We start from the raw sequence: 18,240 nt of genomic DNA, 5'->3' as shown, positions 1-18,240 counted from the left end.
TAAATATTTGGACAGCCATCGCCAAAAGAGATGTAAAGCTTTATGTTGATGTCAAAAGTAGCTAGAAAAATCTTTCCTTTATGCAAAAGGTAAAGATCTAAGAGAGTCAGTAACTAACTTTTAAGAGGAATTTACTTTCTGTTGTGATGAACTACTCTGGGATGAACAAATGTGTATGTAGCTCTCACATAGTACTTGTCATCCCTAGATCTCAAAGCACTTGGCAAACGAGGTCAGTATAGTTATCCCCATTCTACAAGTGGAAAAACTGAGGTAAAGATGTGAGGTGTCTTGTCTGTGGTCACCAACCGTACTAGCAATAGAGCCAGGAATTGAATCTAGTACTTTACCCTCTACATCACACTGCATTATATACGTATGGTGAAGAGAAACACAATCTCTTATGCTCAAATGTGTTTCTCTTAGGGATGCCAATGTGTAGTCGATAAACCTGGGCTTATCGGTTAAGCATGTCGGGGGAAAAGGGAGAGGGAGACAGTGCCCATAGGAGCTGGCTTAAAAGCCAGCTCCCCACAAACACCAGATCCGCCTGCTCCCCTCCCCCTCACACTGCTGCCTGTGATAGAGAGGCATCAGCATAGAGGTTGAGGGGGGCAGGTTGGAGCTGATAACACACAGGGAGCTGGCTTTCAGACAGGCTCCCTGTGCGTGCTGGCTCTGCAGATCCATCTGCCCCCCATTTGCTGTGTTCTACAGAGGCAGCGAAAGGGGGCAGGCAGGAACCAGTGCTGCCTGGCCCCCGCCCCTCCACGCTGCTGCCTCTATCAGAGGCAACAGCACATGGGGGGTCCAAGGGAGGCTGCTGCAAAGCAGCCTCTGTCCAGGGCAGCCCAGGCTTGCCATGGACAGAAGCTGGTCTGACAACAGCCCTGTCCGAGGAGGTCTGAGCTCCCCACAAACAGAGTCTGCTGCCGTGGACCAACCTCTGTCCATGGGGAGCTTGGACCCGCTGCAGACAGGGGCTGCTGCCACAGACTCAAGCAGACAGCTGATCTGCACAGAGAGCTCGTTTTTAAACTGGCTCCCTGGCACACCAGCTCTCGCCTTCCACCCTGCACTGTTGCCTCTGATAGAGAGGCTGCAGCATGGGGTGGCAGGGTGCTCCCCGGGAGTGCGCCTGGGAGCGCATTGGCTGCTGGCCCTGCTTCTGGGGACTATCAAATAGTCATATAACTGCTAAGATTTCATGCTGTTGCACGACTGTTCAGTTACACAATAACTAGCATCCCTAGTTTCTCTTCTCCATATACAGTAACCTTCCGATAATCCGGCACCTTTAGGACCCAGGGGGTGCCGGATTATCAGATATGCCGGACTATCAGAAGGGGGGGCTATGAGGGGTCTGGAGTGGGGTGGGAGGGGATGCCACCCCAGACCCCTCATAGCCCCCCCTTACGACAGTCAGGCTCTGCCCCAGGAGTCCCTGATTCAGCCGCTGCAGGTCAGTTTCAGCAGCAGCTGAATCGGGGATGCCTGCAATAGAGCAGCTGGGGTGCTGCCGGGTTGGTCCCGCAGCGCCGAGGGGCGGAGCTACGGCACCAACCCAGCAGCACTCCAGCTGCTCTTGGGGACACCTGGGACAGAGCAGCTGGGGTACTGCCCGGTTGCTCCCGTAGCGCTGAGGTACGGCCCTACAAGACCAACCCAGCAGCACCCCAGCTGCTCTGCCCCAGGGGTCCCCAAGTCAGCCGCTGCTGAAACAGATCAGCGGCTTATTCCAGGAAGCCCTGGGCAGAGCTGCTCTGCCCCGGGCTTCCTGGAATCAGCCGCTGATCTGTTTCAGCAGCGGCTGAATCGGGGACCCCTGGGGCAGAGCAGCTGGGGTCCTGCCGGGATGGTCCCGCATCGCTGTCCTTTGGTGCTGCGGGACCAACCCAGCAGCACTCCAGCTGCTCTGCCCCAGGCGTCCCCAAGAGCAGCTGGGGTGCTGCCAGGTTGGTCCCGCAGCCCTGAGGGGCAGCGCTACCGGACCAACCCGGCAGCACCCCAGCTGCTCTGCTCCCGGCTTCCCCGATTCAGCTGCTGGTCAGTTTCAGCAGTAGCTGAATGGGGGAAGCCTGTCCGGCTGCCCCAGCACTTCCGGGTTCCTGATGGTGCCAGACCATCAGGAGTCCCGGAGCATTGGATGCCGGACTAATGGAGTTTTACTGTAATACAGTGGTGCTCAACCTTTTCTAATTTGCGACCCTCAGGAAAATTTTGTTGAGCAAAAAACCAACAACGGCAGGAACATTTTGTTGCGGCCCCTTTAATTTAAAGCGCTGGTCCGCTCCCCTGCCAGTCCCTCTACCCCCACCGCGTGTACGTCGGGCATCGAGCCTGGAAAAGAAAATACCGGCCAGCTGGGATCAAAGGGCTGCGACCCCCCAGGAACGCGGGTTGGGCACCGCTGATATAACACATATACACTGCCTCTGATATAATAAAACACATAGAAACACACTGCATATGTGACCCACAGTGGTAAATAGTTTGAAAACCACTGGTCTAGACCATCCCTGACAGGTGTTTATCTAACCTGTTCTTAAAAACCTCTAATGATGGAAATTCCACAACGTTCCTAGGTAATTTGTTCCCGGGCTTAACTACTCTGACAGGAAGATTTTCCTAATGTCCAACCTAAATCTCCCTTGCTGCAATGTAAGCCCATTACTTCTCATCCTGTCCTCAGTGAGTAATGAGAATGATTTATCACCCTCCTCTTTCTAACAACCTTTTATGTACTTGAAGACTGTTACCATGTCCTCCTCTCAGTCTTCTCTTTTCCAGACTAAACAAATCCAGTTTTTTCACTCTTTCCTCGTAGGTCATGTTTCTAGACCTTTAATCTTTAATCTTTTTTTTTTTTTTTTTTTTTTTGCTCTCCTCTGGACTTTCTCCAGTGCATCCACATGTTTCCCTAGGTCTGGTGTCCAGAAGTGGACACAGTATTCCAGCTGAAATTGTATTTCTCAGGACTTACTTACAACACTCTTGCAAATACATAGGCACTAAAAGCCCATATCCTTAAAATATTTCGGCTTCCGACATCCATTGGAAGTTAGAAGCCTAAACTCCTCAAAGGATCTGAGCCTAAAGCCCTGCCTCAAATTAACAAAATCCAAACAGACGCTCTCCCTGGCAAGCAGCAGGTACAATTCTTGAGCTGTGTGTGAAAGTTAATAAATCCAACAGTGTTACAGTGACACTCTGGTGCATAATTTCCTGCCTAGTTCAAAACAAAGTCGAATGTTCAAAGTATTTATAAACAGTGATCCTTGTTTTCTGTGATAAAGCCCCCCAAATTCTCTGATAAAGTGATATAAGAATCTGTGTTTTTCCATGTTTAAAACAAAACGCTGAACTTTAATTTCTCAAGCCGCAAATATATAGCTATTAATTGAACATAATGTTTTATTGGCAGATTTTATAGTTTTAAGCATGTTCAAAGCCTAACCATGCCCATCAGTCATTATAATAAAATAAAAGTAATAGAATTGCAATTCAGTTGTCAGCCCCAGTTTGGTTAATCCAGAGAGCCGGATAACGGGAGCTCAGATAAATGGGGTTCTCCTTGTATATGATTTTTTTCCCTACAAAATGCAAAAACAGTAACTTCCTGGCAAACGGATTTCTAGGGTCCCTGGTAATGAATGATCTCTTATGCTCAAATGTGTTTCCCTTCACTGTCGTGCATTCTGGTCTTCTACCCAGAACCCTTTCTTTCTTCATCTTCTTTCCCTCTCCCCCTTGGAATACTCCAAGGCTGTGTCTAGATTGCATCCCTTTTTCGTAAAAGGGATGCAAATTAGACGTATCGCAATTGCTAATGAAGCGGGGATTTAAATCTCCCCCACTTTATTAGCATAAAAATGGCTGCCACTTTTTTTCGGCACGGAGCTTTGCCGGAAAAAAGCGCCAGTCTAGACGCGGATCTTTCGGAAAATAAAGCCTTTTCTGAAAGATCCCTTATTCCTTTTTTTAAGAGTAATAAGGGATCTTTCGGAAAAGGCTTTATTTTCCAAAAGATCCTCGTCTAGACTGGCGCTTTTTTCTGGCAAAGCTCCGAGCCAGAAAAAAGTGGCAGCCATGTTTATGCAAATGAAGCAGGGGGGATTTAAATCCCTGCTTCATTTGCAATTGCGATGTGTCTAATTTGCATCCCTTTTACGGAAAAGGGATGCAGTCTAGACACAGCCCAAGTGCTTTTAGTAGCAAAGGGGAAAGTAAGTCCTCATCCCCCTTTTCTGCTTTGAGCTCTCCTGTAGTAGCAAGATCTTACTGATGGAGTTTAAGGACCTGGTTCCACTCTTTGCAGGCTCTCCCATTAAAAAGCCACCGCTGCTGAGCAGTTGTTAATGGTTAGTGACCTCCAGATCCCTGGTTCCATCTGTTGGGCATTGACATTGTTTTCTCTTGTGATGTGATGATCCAAAGTGGCGCCTTGGATCATCTGCTGAGAGACCACAGCGGGACCAACCCAGTGGAGCAGACACTGTGGAATAGCAACATTGCAGAGGGTGAAACACAGCAGCCTCAGTGGAGCCAGAACGTGTTGGATCAGTTCTCTCTTAAAATGTGCCATAAAATGCTCCTGCTTCTCGTTCCAATGCACTACTAGACTTGTTTTACTTTTGTTGCTCGAAAGTAGATGTCAGTGTCCTCGTGGAATTGGAAACAAGCAAGAATATGGCCATTTCCAGAATGTCATAGCTCATAACTAGTTTGGTAGCCGTGCCTTTTGCACCTGTTGCACCAGAAAGGGGGGGGACGACACACATAATTCACTTGGTCTGGGGTCTTCATCTTAGGGAAAATTCTGTAAGAAATCCCTGTCCATGTAGGAACTTCCCATCTATCCTAGTGCTGCACACCTCAGCCATGCTGATCTTCCAGACAACAAACAAACTTCCAGGTTTTAAACAAACAAAAGGAAATTTTTCTTCACTCAGCACACAGTTAACCTCTGGAACTCCTTGCCAGAGGATGTGGTGAAGGCTAGGACTTTAACAGGGTTAAAAAAAGAGCTACATAGATTCATGGAAGTTAGGTCCATCAATGGCTATTAGCCAGGACGGGTAGGAATGGTGTCCCTAGCCTCTGTTTGTCTGGAAATGTGTGACGGGGGAGGGATCACGTGAGGATTACCTGTTGTGTTCCTTCCCTCTGGAGCATCTGGCATTGGCCACTGTCAGCAGACAGGATACTGGGCTAGATGGACCATAAACTGACCCAGTATGGCTGTTCTTATGTACAACAGCAGGACTAGACCTCGGCTTCTCCTCCAAACTATTCTTCCCATATGAGCTCATGGAAGATCTCCATTTGTGCTCACAAGTAGTGAGCCACCTTTATGGTAGTCACTTAAAAAAATTCTGATTCTCTCCAGGAGAGGGAAACAATACCCAAGCCCATTAGCCAATTCATTGCATGGTGATGCCAAGCTCAGAAACAAAGTGAAGCATAGGAATGTACTGATACTATGAAACTTGTGCGTGAGCTGCTAAAGAACCTACAGTACGCTTCACATATATGTCAGGGTGGGAAAAATTTGAGGATTTTTGGCCTAATTTAAAAATCAATTTTTTTAATTCGAATTTTTTATTTTATTGAAATAGTAATTTTTTGTTTAATTTTAAACAGGTTTATGTTTAAAATTTGAATGTGATACAAAATGTGGGAAGGCCGAAGATTATTATAATCCCTTTAAAATGTTTAAATAAAAAAATAAAGGTGCTGAACCCAGAAGCCTCTGTCTAATGCTTTCAGATAAAAGCTGCTTTTCTATATAAAGAAAGTATCAAGGAAGAACTCATCTAACTTTTGAGGTCAAGCTTTATAAATACTGCACAATTGGTCAGCCTAAGAAACTTAAGGAGACTGTCTCATTTTCAAAAGACTTAGGCAAATAGGAAGTTAAGCTCCTATCACTTTCATTTAGGCATAGTTGAAAATTTTCCCAGGTTGACCTAAAATAATCAGTTTAATTCACTGACTACAGTTAATCCCGCTTTTTAATAAATCATTTAGTTGTAATGTGAAACATATTTTCATAAGAAAAGTTTATATATCCTAAACACTTTAGGTTGTTTTCTTTAATAAAAATAAATTTTATATGCTGTTTTGTGGGTTTAATTAAATTCCAGTTACCATCCTACTGCAGTAGCTTGACACAGATCATAAGCAAAGGGTTGATTATCTAGTAAATAAGCAATATATCATTCATCAGTTTCTAACATTAAAATGGACACTTATCTGTTAATATTATGCTACATAAATGTATATAGTTAGTTTATTTCCCATGTAGCAAAATAATGTGCCTAATCTAATGTAAATCCTCTATTTTGTTGTAAATCAGCACATTTTAATGGTTATATCAACCAATGAGACCATACCTTTCTTTAGAAAATAAGTGCAAAGGGAAAACTTGACTAAAATCCATTATTTAAATAATGGATTTTCATGGGGTGATTTAAATTGTTAGAGTTGCTGGTTTGTATTCCCTTCATTCATCCCTAGTGCAATGCCAGTAAATTCATTAGAATTTCAGCCAGGATAACCTTGACCTACCTGCTTATAAACTATTTCAGCTATGGTTGAATCTTTGCTCTCATGATCAACCACTTCCTTATAACTTGTACAGCAGTTTCTCCTGCCACTGGTGCCCAACACTGAAGATAGGGGCCAATGTATGAAATATCAGGGCTGCCTCCTGTAGCCTGTGAGGGATTATCAGTCTCTCTTGTTCACTCCACACCCTGGCCTCATTTTTCACTTCCGTCCTCTGTAGCTAAGTCAAGCCGCACTGTTCAGTTCAATTTGGTAGGGTGTTTTTAATTTGTCTCATGCAAGTGCTTCTTTTCCTGGTGACAGGGAAGGGAAACTAATGAATGAAAACCTTTGCTGGCTGCAGGGCTTTAGCGGCAGCTCTTGATGTTCGCCAAGCCTGTAAATGAAGCATCCTGAAACATGCTTTGCTTCTCTCTTGCAGATGACGGAGGGCCGCCGATGTCAAGTGCACCTCCTTGATGACAGGAAGCTAGAGCTTCTCGTGCAGGTAATACATTATCTCCACTGATGGGAGTGTTTGCCACAACTCTGAATTCTGTGCCATGTCAGTCCATTAGGCTTGTAACAAGCTCTCAGCTCTTCAGCTGATCTGAGCTGGGATCCTCTTGGTTCTTGCAAGCTAAGTAGCATCAGCTTGGGCCAGGGCTTTGGAGAATGGGAAATAGTCAGGCTTCTGTAAGAAGTGTGGGAAATGATTCATTAGGTGGCTCTCTATGCTCTGTTGGAGCAGGACCAGTTGTCTAAAATGGAGCTGGGGCCAGTGTCTTTTGGGAGGGATACAAAACCAAAATCAGGGCTGCTTGGGGTCCTTAATAATCCCATGACACCTTCTGAGGCATTAACCATCATGTCCTGGCCTAACTTCAGCTCCAGGAACAACATTCTGCCTACCTAAAATTCCCTCTGCCCTGTCAATTGCACGCACCCTGATCTTCACTTCCTAAAATGTTAAACAGCTGTCGGGGATGGCAGTCCTTCAGTCATGGATAAAGTGACCTGCACATATGTGGTTTCATGCCAGTTTAAGTGTATAGTACATCCTTCAGGATAAAAGGCAACATATGGAACTGTAAGAGGTGATTTATTTTAGAAGATACCTACTAGGGTTCATGGATATCCCTGAAACGTGTGTAATCCAACTATAGCTATTTAATTCCTCTGATTACTGAGATTTGAATGTACTTCTCCCAGCTAGTTGTCTGTTTTAAATCTGTGGCTGCTGTCTCGCCTTCCTCTGTACTGTTGTGGAGTAGCCGCCCAAGGGGCTCCATCAGGATCAGAGCTTTATTGTACAGGGTGTTGTACAAAAGACGTCACCCCCATCCCTAAAATGTATATTCTGACCTCAAAACTAAGCCCAGCCACTTGATGAGAGATAACTCAGCAGCAAATTGGAAATCTCTGGGATCGCTTACCATAATTGCTTAAGACCTGTGAAGCTTCTGTGGGAGGCTGGTTTTTGTACAGGTTTCACTCTGTATGCTTTGGGGATTCTGAATGTACCTCAGCTGTCCGGCTTAAGCTCCTCCTAGAAAAACAGGAGTGGAAAGTCCATACTGCATGTTATAGGGAAGGGAGCTTTTCTTGGCATTCACGCTGAGGTCCCAGGTTTGACCTATCATGCGGGGCTGGTCCTTTGGGTCAGGGGGAGACTGCTACTGAAGCAGGCTGGCACTCGCAGGAGGCTCTCTCATGCAAACAGCCTGTGGAGTGGAATAGGCAGATGGACACCCATAGAAGAGTCCAGGCTGGGGGAAGGGATGGTGGAAGTGCTGTACTAGTATGATGTGGAAGAAGTACAGCTGGGATCCTGGGACAGAGGCCTGATCCAGCCTCAAGGTGTGGTGGTGACATGCCTTGCTGGGCGGAGGGAACAGGCCAGCAGCCTACAGGGTCCACATCCTAAAACTAATGAAGGGATGTCATGTTACTAGCAGAGCACGTGTGCGCCCACCTGCTGCAGCGACTAGGAACCTCTAGGCCCTTCTGCTCCCTGCTTACTGACTGAGGTCCTGGTCCCACAAAGGTCATGGGAGGCTATGTGAGGTGATTGACCTGCAGCATCGTGTGAGTGGAGGAGGTGATGCGTGGGCACATGGTCTTCACACTGAATGGGAGTCACCTTCTGGCCTCACTCCCTCATACACTTGTCCCCTTACTCAGAGTAGTAAATTGGCCAGGGGTGTGCAGAAGGTAGCAGGAATGTCTGAGGAAATCTGTGCTTATCTTTGATCCTCATCTTGCAAATGAATGGCAGAATTACAACCCCTTGCTTCACCGTGCACGCCCTATCCAGCAGGAATCATTCGGGAACCAGTTAGCCCAGCTCTCATTAATACACGCTGGGTTCCCTGCCCTGTTTAGCACCATTTTATCTTTCCCTGACATGTGTAACACTCCCCACCTACGTTGGGCAGGATCAGTGCCTGAATTCATCATCTCTTTCAGGTACAGCAGCACATGTAACAATTTGATGCTCCACAAGATATTCTTCATCTCCCTCTCTTAATAGTCAGGTATACAGGAATATGAAGTGTAGACTCTGCTAAGATTTTCTTAATTTATATAGATCCGCTAGCTCACTTTGTAGAATTCATTCACTGACTTGAATTCATTTCTAAAATTTAACTTATTTCCACAAATGTGCCAATTTCTTGGACACGAAGCTCTATCGCTGTGTAGATACAGAAAGATAGAAACTGAACCAGACTGTCAAAAGTGTTCAGCACCCACAATTAGGGGTAGATCTTTCAAAGGAATGAAGCTGGTGGGAAAATGCCAATTATTTTTCCTAAATTTTTTTTTAAAGTTTCTATCCTCAAAACTTCCCATGAAAATGTTACAGTTTCCCATAGAAAAGCCAGAAACCAAAAAAAAAGTTTGTTTTAAAAAAATGTTGGTAGGTTTTTAAAAAATGTTTTCTGTTTTTGTTTTTTGTTTTTTTTGTTTGTTTTGGGGATTGTTTGTTTGTTTGTTTGTAATTCCCTAAGCTGGAAAGTTCTGACAAAACATTCCCAATGCAAGTTGCTGAGTGTTAAATTCTTATGAAAAATCTGGCTACTTATTTAGGTATCTAAATCGGGAGATTTCTTAAAAATCAGGACCTGATAGCAGCTGCTCAGCCCTCTGGAAATTCTGGCCTGTCTCTCGGAAATCTCCAAAGGGTTAATAATAAGAATTTTTAACTGACGTTCCTCTTACAAATATGCTACTAGGCTTGTTACAAGCAGCACTAGATGCAGGAAATGAAATTTCCCATAGCACTCACATTAATGTCCGGCGGCTGATAAGCTTGGGGTGGGCAAGACGAGTGTTTGCTTTGCTATGGCAAAGAGGGAGAAGATGAATGGGGACTTCTGGAACCAGTTTGAATCACAGGAAATGCATTTCAGCACTGATTTGTAGGTGGCTCTGGATGGTTGTTCAAAAATCGTAGGCAACAAAAAATAAAGGATAACATTTTTTAATGCACCTAAGCCCCATTTTCAAAAGGGATGTAGGTGTTCAAGATCCTATTTGGATGGCAAACCTCCCAGCCTGGGTTGACAGATTTATATTTGTGGGCTTGTGCTAATGCTCTAAAAATAGTGCTGTAGACCGCACTTTGACATTGCAGTTCTGGCTTGAGCTGGGGCTCTGAAGCCTAGGGAGAGGGGTGGGTTTCAGAGCCCGGCTGGGAGAGGCCTGGGCAGAGGGTAGAAGGGAGGTTGCTGAAAGGGTGTGGCTTTGGGCAGAAGGGGCAGGGCTTGGATTTGTCTTCCCCACCTGGGCCTTCACCCGCTGCCTATGGATGAGGTACTGCTCACAGTTTCATAGTTACAGCTGGTGGTATATTTCAGGAAAGTACTCAGGCGTGTACCAAGGAAGAACATTGATGGATTTGAGTTGGGAGTATTGGTGACTCTGTTTCTTTGCCTGTGTACCAGTAACATTTTGTTTATAAGAAGGTTTACAGAAGGCAAAAGTGTTCTGACTATTAGTGCATATGTCAGGTCTGGCCTTAATATGAGGCGACCTGAGGCAGCCGCCTCAAGTATCAGACTGTGGGGGGGGGGGGGAGGCACCACTAGGACTCAGAGTGTAGAAAATTGTGTCTGCTGCTGGTGCATATGTAGGTAGCAGAGCAGTCCCATGAGAGGAGTAGAACAGGAAGAAGGCAGAATTGAGCCCTTTCAAAGTTTTGGCCCAAGCGAGGGGACGTGGGGGTGTCATTTGAGCTCCCCACCTCAGGTGCCACAATATTGTGGGCCGACCCTGGCATATGGTAATGTTCAGGGGGCCATCTTGAACCATTTGGTGAATTGTGGAGTAATTGAATCAAAAAGCAGAAACAGCACCATGTGACCGAAGTGATTGCTCACAGAGTTGGAATGGCAATGACCAATAATCCTAACTTGATGATGCAAAGAACCCAGTAAATCATAGTAAATAGTTTGCTAGTGAGCTGTTGGCTGGGTTTGGGTAATGCAAAACCATCCATTGGATAGTTTGAAATAATATGCCAATTTGTAAAGTGAGAAGTCTTATCATGGAAAATTAATGACTGAATAAAGGGTCCTTAATAATTTTAGAGTTCACCCAACTGTGTACATAACACGTTGGGGCTTACATGGCCCCTTTCATCTCGGGATCTGAAAGTCTTTCACTTGAGTTCCAATTCTCTAGCATTTTATTATTATTTGGCAGATAATATTGATAAAGAGAAGTTAAGTACAGATTGCATCTAGTTAGAGCTGGGAGCAGGACATCTGGATTTTATTATTGCCTCTGATACTGACTTTCTTTGTGGATTCGGACAAGACTTCTCTTTACATTTATCTGTCTATAAAGCAGGAGTAATACCACCTTTCCCATGGGGTCTTGAGGCTTAGTTTTTGGGGGGTAGATTGAGAGACCCTTATGCAGATTGAACAGCATCTTACTCCTTGCTTAGTCCCATTGTTTTCAGTGAAATTACTCGAGGACTAAGGTACTCAGTGTGAGTAAGGGAAACACAATCTGGCACTGGTCATTTGGCAATTTGATTGGAGATCCTTGGCTAAAAAAGACAATGTAACTTCTAAGTATTGTTATTATTCCTTAGCTGAGCTAAATAGAAGACTGTGATAGTGTGTGCCCAATGTTTAACTACAGTGCTCTCTGCATCATATCTTGGGTTTCAGGATGCCACTTTAAAGCAATATTTACTGCTGGGTAACCCGATGCCGAAGTTTAAGCTGAGGATTAACGGCTGTATGTTTATGTCTGATGAAAAAGATTCATCCACCCCAGTGCAGAAATAAGGGTGACATGATAAATTATTGCAAAATGCAGGACAATGTAGCACTTTAAAGACTAACAAGATGGTTTATTAGATGATGAGCTTTCGTGGGCCAGACCCACTTCCTCAGATCAAATAGTGGAAGAAAATAGTCACAACCATATATACCAAAGGATACAATTAAAAAAAATGAACGCATATGCAAAGGACAAATCACATTTCAGAACAGGAGGGGGATGCAGGGGGGGGGGGGGGGAAGGAAGGTAACCCACTCTCCCCACCTCTAATATCGTCAATTCACAGACTCTTACCTTCCTTCCTTTCCCCCCCCCCCCCCCCCGCATCCCCCTCCTGTTCTGAAATGTGATTTGTCCTTTGCATATGTGTTCATTTTTTAAAATTGTATCCTTTGGTATATATGGTTGTGACTATTTTCTTCCACTATTTGATCTGAGGAAGTGGGTCTGGCCCACGAAAGCTCATCATCTAATAAACCATCTTGTTAGTCTTTGAAGTGCTACATTGTCCTGCATTTTGCTTCAGCTACCCCAGACTAACACGGCTACATTTCTATCACTATTCATGATAAATTATTGACATTCTTACTTCTGTGCTGCTACCTTCAAAGCTGGGTGGCCAGAGAGTGGCAGCTGCTGACTGAGGGCCCAGTTCTGAAGGCAATACCATACCAGGGATCTTAAAATGTGTTTAATTGAGTAACTGTGTAACAGCTGAAAAATGTCAGCGGTTACATGGTTACATGCAGGGCAGCAGTGAGCTTTCTGGGAGCTAGTGCATGCTGGGAGATGGCTGCCGCTTGTTTCCCTCCCCCCACCACCTGTGCTGCTGCCTCTGTTGCAGAGACAGTGGTGCAGGAGGGCAGTTGGCTCCCAGGAAGCCAGTGTGCATGGGGAGCTGGCTTTTAAGCCAGCTCCCCGTGCGTTCTGGGAGCCCACATTTAACCATGAGCGTTAACTAATGAAGCCAGGCTCATTGGTTAACCATGTGCACAGTTACACTTTCCTATCCCTACACCATACCATGGTGCTGGCTGTGGCTCTGCCTTCAGAGCTAAGATCCTGCCCAGCAACCACTGCTCTCCAGCTGCCCAGCTCCGAAGGCAGCAGCGCAGCTAGCAGCAGTGCAGAAGTCAGAGTAGCAGTAACGCAACACTCATCCCGCAACATGCATCCCCATTAACCTTGCAATCCCCTCTCCCACAACCCCTTATAATTACAATGCTGTGACATTTCAGATTTCCCATTTAAATAGTTGAAATCATGAAATATATTATTTTTTAAATCTTACGACTGTGAAATGGACTAAAATGGACTGTGAATTTGGTAGAGCCCTAACCGTCACTGTCTGGAAAGGTCTAACAGTGCTATTGGAATCTGTGAAAGACGGACTTCTGCCACGTCAGTGGAGGTATTAGTCTTCTTGTAATCCTGACCTGATTCGTATAGTTGGAACTGGGCAATAAAGAACTGTCTCTTAGCAGCATCACTGCCGCATCACTCACCCTTGTTACAGAAGGAACTTGCAGCTTGAAGGGAGGAAGATTGTGTGTATCTGGGGAGGGAAATGGGGTCAGATGTGATGAGAAGGGTATGTATTACTTCCCTTCTGGATCCAGCAGATATCAGGGCTGTCCAAGTGCCTACAGCCAGACTGGATAGTTGGGTGGAATTTGGAGCCAAAGTGAGCTCTGTTCCTGATATCATGCCCATGGTCTGCTGAAAGAAGTGGTGGCTTCTAGAACAGGGTGAATTATTTATTATAAAGAATTTATTGGAGAAATGTATCCTCTTTTTATGTTGGTGGATTAGTTGTGATCCCACTTAGAATCTTATGAATTAGTTATCCAAAGTATTTCAACACTAATGCTTTATGGGCCTATACCTCAGCCCAAGAAGGGAGGGGAAAAATTGACCACAACTGTTGCTTTGGGAATTCGATCTTGACAGAGTGCGATAGCTCACTACAGTCATGCAGTGATGTTCAGCACCTTGATTGGACTGCCAAAGCCTCAAAGAATCTTAGTATGGGCCACATGGATGGTGAGCATGGATGCAGATAGAGATTATTATTGTTTGTTGTTAGAAGATTCACTCAGCATTGCTCGGATCCTTAACACGATTAATTTTTGTTTTTTGGAAAATAAAATAAAAATGTACTTGCTTCATTAAATCATTGCTCTGGGGTGGGGCTGGGGCTGAGCGGTTCAGTGAGCAGGCAGCCCCGGGGAGAGAGGACTACCCCAGCCCTCTCTCACCACAGCAGCTTGGGGCCAGATGAGAAGCACCTCTCCATGGCCACTACAGCTCCATGGAGCAGGCTGGGGCAGCTCCAGGTTCGCATACCCCCTGTGCTCCCCAGCCAGAGTGATGAATGAAGCAAACTGTGTACTTTCTCCCTGATGAAGGGGAACAACCTGATACAAATTGGGGAGGGGGAGCTGCACCCCCCGCCCAAAGGGCACGTAGGGGTAGGGAGGCTTGGGGCTATGGCAGTTCTGGATGAGGGGGCATGCCCCCAGCCAGCCCCTTTTACCTGCTTGGTGATTCTCTCTCCTTTATCTATGGTTTTCTGAGAAGCAAGTCCATTCCAGGCACATCCCTTACTTTGTTTTAAGTAAGAGGAAGCTGCATAACAAATTTGGTGGTCCTAGTTTTTACCATTTAAGCGGAGTTCTAGAACAGACAGACAGACACACAGGCAAACTCTCTTGAATATATGGCAGTATTTGTGTTCCCCAGAGCACAAAAGTGGTGCCTTCCCAAAAGAGAATGTTCACAACTTACTCTGCAAACATTCCTGGGATCTAAAACTGGCTCTTGTCAATTTTGGCAGAAAGTGAATACAAGAGGTTAAGAACATAAGAATGGCCAAACTAGTTCAGACCAGTGGTCCATCTAGACAGGTATTGTGTCTTTCAACAGTGGCCAGGCCCAAATGTACCAGAGGGAGTGAACAGAACAGAGCAATTTTCATCCCCTGTCCTCCTGTTCCAGATTCTAGTAGCCAGAGGTTTAGAAACACCCAATGCATGGATTTGTATTCTGACCATTTTACTAATAACCTTTGATGGACCTATCTTCCAGGAACTTCTCTGATTCTTTTTTGAACCCAGTTATACTTTTGGCCTTCAAACATCCCCTGGCAACAAATTCTGCAGGTGGACTGCGCGTTGTGTGAAGAAGGCTCTTAAACAAAGAAAAGTTGCACATTCCACCGTGCTAAACGTGCTGTTTCTATTCAAATTAGTGTCTGAGATACTTTTTGCAGTTTTCTCCCCACTCCACAAAGTTTTATTTATAGCAGCACAAAGCAGAAAAATGAGCTTTGGGGATAAAGAAACCAAAAAAGTGTTTTGACAAATCTGTAGCAAAAATGAGAGCCTCTAATCATAAACCAGGCCAAGTATCATTGCATGAAAATCTCTTCCTGGGGCTCTGAAATCCAAAGGCTGCTGGATTTGGGATTATGGAAAGGAGTTGCATTTGGTGTATGTTTCATTTGATAAACTCCTGCTGATGTTCTGTTGCATGTGGTGAGTTTACATATGGTTTTTGGGTTTTTTCCGTTTTCTTTCTGAGAAGCAGCAGAGCCTAGCTCCTTGGATCTTCCTTACATATTAATTCTTTCACAATTCCATTTCTGTTTGATGTGTGTATATTTATATTGACATTTTTTTAGGGATATGTTTGGCTCTATCTAGTTAATCCTTTCCAATGAGTGAATCTTCCTTCTTACTTGTGGGTAATGGATTTGACAAATCATTCCCCTTTCTCAGACTTGTTTTGCATTAATTACTTACTGTTTCCCTGCTACTGTGTACCCTTTGCCCATTGCACATGAAAAGTTTGCCTCACAAATGTTATTTGCTTCCCTTTATTTCATGTTTTACGTAATTGGAATTTGGCTTCTTTTCATGTCGGTTTCATAAATACAGCTTTTTGTGAGAGAGTTGAATCACAAGCACTGACTGCTGTTGTCTTCACTATTGCCATGGATGTCTGTTCCTGTTATCTGACTTCAGCTCAAAGAATTGTCGTCTTAAAGTATTAAGCTGCTAAGTCTTTCTCTTCGGAAGAATAGTTTCCAAACCTCCAGATGCAGAGCTCAGCCAATGTTTACAGCAGACCCAAATTGCAGGGACTGGAAGGCTCATAGATTTGATAATGGTGCATTTCATTTCTAACTTCCCCTGGCAGAAGTGTTAGCGACAGGGACACACATATAAACACGCTCTCAACGTGAACAAAGTGTGTGCAACACTTCCTGCTCAACCACCTTGCTCTTGTACCCTAACCTGTCCATTTGTGCATTGACTGTTTCAGTTTGGAATCCTCTGAGCCGACAGGCTTGTCCTTAAAGTGCCAGGCAGATTTTGGTGCTAAATTAACAACAGTTACTTTCTTCTCTGATCAAAGCCAGCCCACCTTGGAAAAGACTAAACAACGTGAGCCAAGGGATGGGTGCATGAGCCCTCTGATGTGAGAGGTGATTACAGCTTATTTCCATGGGATGAATATCCACCCAGCTACTACCACAAATGATAGTTCTAGCAGAGAGGGGTTCACGATAGAGAGGACAGCAAAACTGAGCTAATTTTTAATTGCACCAGACAGTTTCTCTAGGACTAGACTCAGCCCAGCGTGTGGGCTGTGCAATCATTTTCCTGCTCTGTGGATAAACAGAGGGCTTAAAACTCCAGGGTTGTGGATCTGGCATCTTCTGTGAGCATTAACTTCACCCACAGTGATAAGAGAGAGAAAAAAACTGTTCAGTAAAGGAAACGTCTCCCAAAGGATGTTTGTGTTGCCTGTAATCGTTCCAGCATTGCCTCGTGGCCATGGAGTCCCAATTAAATAGGATTTACCAGTATGAGCTCACAATAGACTGTAGCATTGTGTTAATTTCCCAACTGGCAATGGTTTTAACTGTGTCTTTAGGAGGGAAATTGACAAAGGCTTTAATCGGACTGGTACCAGTTCAGACTGCACAAGTCACTAAGTCCCTGAGGATGACACCTGCCTTACTCAGGGAAGAATGTGGCTCACTGTGTAGAGAGGCTTTCATGTAAGAACTCAGGGTATGTCTACACTAGCCCCCTAGTTCGAACTAGGGTGGCTAATATAGGCATTTGAACTTGCAAATGAAGCCCAGGATTTAAATATCCTGGGCTTCATTTGCATGTTTCCGGGCGGGCGCCATTTTTAAAATCCCCTTAGTTCGAACTGACTGCCCACGGCTACACGCGGAAGTCAGAAGTTAATCCGAACTAAGACCTTAGTTTGGATTAACTGTTACACCTCATTGCAGGGGGGCTAGTGTGGACATATGCTAAGAGCTTTGCAAGCATCAGTTTAGCCTCACAGAAGTCCAGTGACTTGTCCCGTGACTTGTCCAAAGTCTCGCAAATAGAACTGTAGTGGTTCCTTGTCCCGTGGGCCACAGTTCCTTTCTTTGAATTGAGTTTCATGCACCCCCCATAGTCCCATTTTATGGTGTTAGTCCATATACTGAGTCGAACTAGGGATGTTACATTTAGTTTAATCAACTAATCGACTAATTTTCCATCGACTGGTTGATAAGCGGGGAGCTAACCCCCACTGCGGCTCTGCCTTTTAAATGTATTAAGAGCCTACTGGTTCTTAATACATTTAAAAGGCTAAAGCGCAGCAGGAGAGACCCAGCACGAGCCGGGACAGCTGATTCCCAGCTTGTGCTGGGTCCCCTCTGCTGCGCTTTAGCTTTTTAAATGTATTAAGAACCAGCAGGGGGAGAGCATTGACAAACACCCCACATCAGCAAGGTGTTAAGGGTAAACCCAGGTAAATGGCATTTATTCACTTCTCATTTGAGAAATAGAGAGGCTAGGTTAGATTAGTTTATCCACCTCTTTTTTTTACCACCACAACACTTACTACACAACCTTACTACTGCCCTTACATGTGCTTCTAGGTGGGAGGAGTAGCACATGGGGATGAAACCCAGATTACATCCGAAACCATCTGGCCACATCATTGGGGCCAAGTTGCTCTACAGGTATGTCCCACTTGCACACATAGACTAATAGCATCAATATCCTCCTGCACCGGCCCATTATGGTAGCAAGAGGCTCCCTCCAATCTGTCTTCAGCCCTGCCCCAAGACACCTGCACAGCAGTGGCCGGAATGTATCCCTAGTTGTTAATGCAGGCCTTGTGTGTACAGAAGCCCTAGCTACTCTTTAGCGGTGGTTTATAGGTTATTGGTGTCTACACAGCCAGTGTCACAACAGCAGTTGGGTTTTGGGGCAGAATAAAACAAACTGAGCTCAGTGTCCAGTGTGAAAACAAACTGGACTGGAAAAAATCTCCCACCAGAGGAGGAGCTGGTGGAAGAACAAAGGCCACTCTGGT

At 45.0% G+C, this 18,240-nt stretch overlaps 1 protein-coding gene across 11 annotated transcripts in view; it reads left to right on the top strand.

The window, feature by feature from the left end:
• FRMD4A (FERM domain containing 4A) overlaps positions 1-18,240 on the top strand; it is a 567,858-nt gene that overhangs the window by 349,159 nt on the left and 200,459 nt on the right. For all 11 annotated transcript variants that reach the window (XM_075926045.1, XM_075926048.1, XM_075926044.1 and 8 more), the window contains exon 2: positions 6,992-7,057. In XM_075926045.1, coding sequence (XP_075782160.1) covers positions 6,992-7,057 — 66 coding nt within the window. The remainder of the gene's footprint in view (positions 1-6,991; positions 7,058-18,240) is intronic.

The sequence above is a fragment of the Pelodiscus sinensis genome, chromosome 1, assembly GCF_049634645.1.
Source record: "Pelodiscus sinensis isolate JC-2024 chromosome 1, ASM4963464v1, whole genome shotgun sequence".
Taxonomy (NCBI): Eukaryota; Metazoa; Chordata; order Testudines; family Trionychidae; genus Pelodiscus; species Pelodiscus sinensis.
Note: the sequence above shows the minus strand (reverse complement) of the source record. Positions and strands in the feature narration are given on the sequence as shown.